The following is a 2,869-nucleotide window of genomic DNA, read 5'->3' as shown; positions in this document are numbered from 1 at the left end:
GGGAGAGGGTTGACATGTGGGGTTGTTAACTAAAGTCATAAAACAATATGTGTACTACTGTTTAATGAGAAACTATTTGTTCTGTAAACCTTCACCTGAAGTACAATAAAAATAAAAAATAAAAAAAAATTTAAAAAGTGGCAAACATTGGTTATCATCTTCTTACATCATTTCTGAAGTCTGAATGTTTTCAAAATAAAAAATATTTGGGCACTATACACCTTCAAACTCTATCTTCTATTATACTTAGTAATATGTATTGATTAAATTTACACTGAGGCGCTTAGTTAAATTGTATAGGGGAACTGGCTGAATCAACACTCTATTAATTTATAAAAGAACACAGTATTTGAACTCCCTTAAAAAAAAATCTTTCTGAAATCTGGTTTCCCTGTCCTATGCTATAAATAGCTGAGAAACACTCTTAATTATAGGCAACAAAATGACCTAGAAAACAGAATAGACATTTTACATAATTTCTAATTAGAACTATTGTTAGATCAAGTGATCTTTGGAAACTAGAAAAACAAGACTATAATTTCGTAAGTGTTTCCTCTCACATAAGTATGGCTAATAATAACAATAGTGAACATATTTCCAAAATTGAAGTTTACAAAAATATTTATGAATAAAATATTCATAAAATGTTTTCTACCTAACCTTCTTCACTTACCAGTTATAGCAACATACCGGGGGAAATAAAGGGGAGCACATGGAGGAAGAGTTGAGGACAGAAGGACAAAGACTATTTAAGGAAATAAATCTTGTATAATTGACGTTGACATATCCTTAATGCACTTTGTGAGTAATGTTTATATATATTAAATCCTTATTCCAAAAGAAAAGCTAATGTTTCATAATTAAATACAGCCAAATATTCATCATCATAAATATATCAGTTGATTAGCTTCATTCTTGCCGCTCTCTCAGGTGGAAATCTTGTATTATATGAATACCCCAATGTCTGTCATCTGCTGTATTATAGGTACACAACATATATTTTTGTAAATAAATATCATAAACTAAACTAAACAAAAATAGCTAGGAAAGCCTTTTAAAGAAGGCAGGTATTTATTTTGGAGAATGAGAATCTATATACTCAAAATTATCACTTTATCATTATATGCTAGGTCCTTGCAAGTATAAAAGAAGAATCCATTTATTGTTATGTATTTGTATCCTTTAGGACCATGCTTAATGTCCCACAACATCTGTATCTAGAACTCACCGATTTTTAATATTTACCTTTAATTGTACAAGCACTGGTGAGCTGAAAACTCCTTGGGGATAATTTAAGGATATCCGGGAATCCATGCTTGGTTTAAGAATAAGGCCTTTCTTTGTTACTGTGAAGGACTCTTTCTTTAAACAAGACACGACAGAAAATATACCCAGCTTGTAAGCTTTCACTTCAGCACAGGTCCCCTGTATGGATTAAAAGACGTTAAAAGAAGCTACAATGCTGTTGCAGGGGCAGTACATTACTTTTCATACTCAGTGGACTCTGAAAAAAGTATGTATTTGCTGTCCATGTATTCTCCCACCGTTTGGAATGATTTCAATAACTCAGAATGTATGATCCTTTCATGAGATTAAGGTGGTATTGTTTTTAGCTGCTGTGGAGTTGGCGCTGACTCATGGTAACCCCGTGCACAACAGAACAATATACTGCCTAGTCCTGCACCATCCCCATGATCAGCAGCAGATTGAACCATTGTGATCCATAGGGTTTTCACTGGCTGATTTTCAGAAGTAGATTCTCCAGTCTTTTTTTTTCCCTAGTCTGTCTTAGTGTGGGAGCTTCACTGAAACCTGTTCAGCATTATGGCACAGCAACACACAAGCCTTCACTGAGGGACAAGTGGTTGCTGTACTTGAGGTACCTTGGCCGGAAATCTGAACCTCGGTCCACACAGAAGGCAAGAATTCTACTATGGAACCACCACTTCCCCCTGAGATTAAGGTAGATAGATACAGATAATTAGGTGTTTTTAAAATTTGTACTATACAATAGAAGTGAGAGAAATAAGTATATTTCCAAATTTAAATTCCAAATTTTGTATGTATAATGGACAATCACATTCAGTGTTGTCACAAGTATGAATCCTAACTTCCTTTAGCCAGAATGAACTTTAAATTTCTTTATCCAGGATAGTCAACATTGCTTTAGGGAATTCCAAGGACTGAAATTTCTCCATTTGGGTAGTTTACTCAAATGACATAGCACCTGTACTGTCAACAAATTTTTCCTTTTGAAAATTCACGATCTCTTTGGATACTGAAGTAAAGTCGTTTTCTCTATTTCTCTCCTTTGTAGAGTGGGAGCAGATGACTGCAGAGAGACAAATTTGTGTTTCTTTTTATATCATGACATTTAAATTTGTAATGCATACGCGCAGGCACATATTCAAGCGTCTTTATCACGCAAAAGGGAACTGAATGCATAAATGAAAACAAAATGATCCACACATATAATCACTGAAGCTTAAAAAGAAGAGGAAGATTTAGAAATAATTTGGTCTATTCAGGCTTCCCCAAACACCAGCTGGGCTCCACCCCAGCGTGAGTGAATAATCATGTATACACACAAAAAAACATTTCACGGACAATCACATGGAAGAGACTCTCTCATTTGAAAGGTGACTAAGAAAGAAATTTCACAATATCACTGCATGAATCTATTGTTGGGTAAATTCAGGGCATGATGAAGGTTCTGAATTGGCCACAGGGAACTGGCAAGAGGTAAGAAAAGAAGGTCTTTTGGGAACTGCTGGTGGTTGTCATGCTAAAGCATTTAGACTGCATTTAGCAGGTGCTGGGAAGCCCACGGAGCCCTGGTGGCACAGTGGTTAAGAGCCTGATTTGTAAC

General features: G+C 35.3%; 1 protein-coding gene across 1 annotated transcript in view; it reads right to left on the bottom strand.

The window, feature by feature from the left end:
• The window catches only part of DTHD1 (death domain containing 1), an 81,485-nt gene that overhangs the window by 72,123 nt on the left and 6,493 nt on the right, over window positions 1-2,869 (bottom strand). Inside the window, exon 3 of the mRNA XM_004389790.1 lies at window positions 1,229-1,425. Within this exon, the coding sequence (XP_004389847.1) occupies window positions 1,229-1,425 (197 nt within the window). The remainder of the gene's footprint in view (window positions 1-1,228; window positions 1,426-2,869) is intronic.

This window comes from Trichechus manatus, unplaced genomic scaffold (genome assembly GCF_000243295.1).
Source record: "Trichechus manatus latirostris isolate Lorelei unplaced genomic scaffold, TriManLat1.0 scaffold00259, whole genome shotgun sequence".
Classification (NCBI taxonomy): domain Eukaryota; kingdom Metazoa; phylum Chordata; class Mammalia; order Sirenia; family Trichechidae; genus Trichechus; species Trichechus manatus.
Note: the sequence above shows the minus strand (reverse complement) of the source record. Positions and strands in the feature narration are given on the sequence as shown.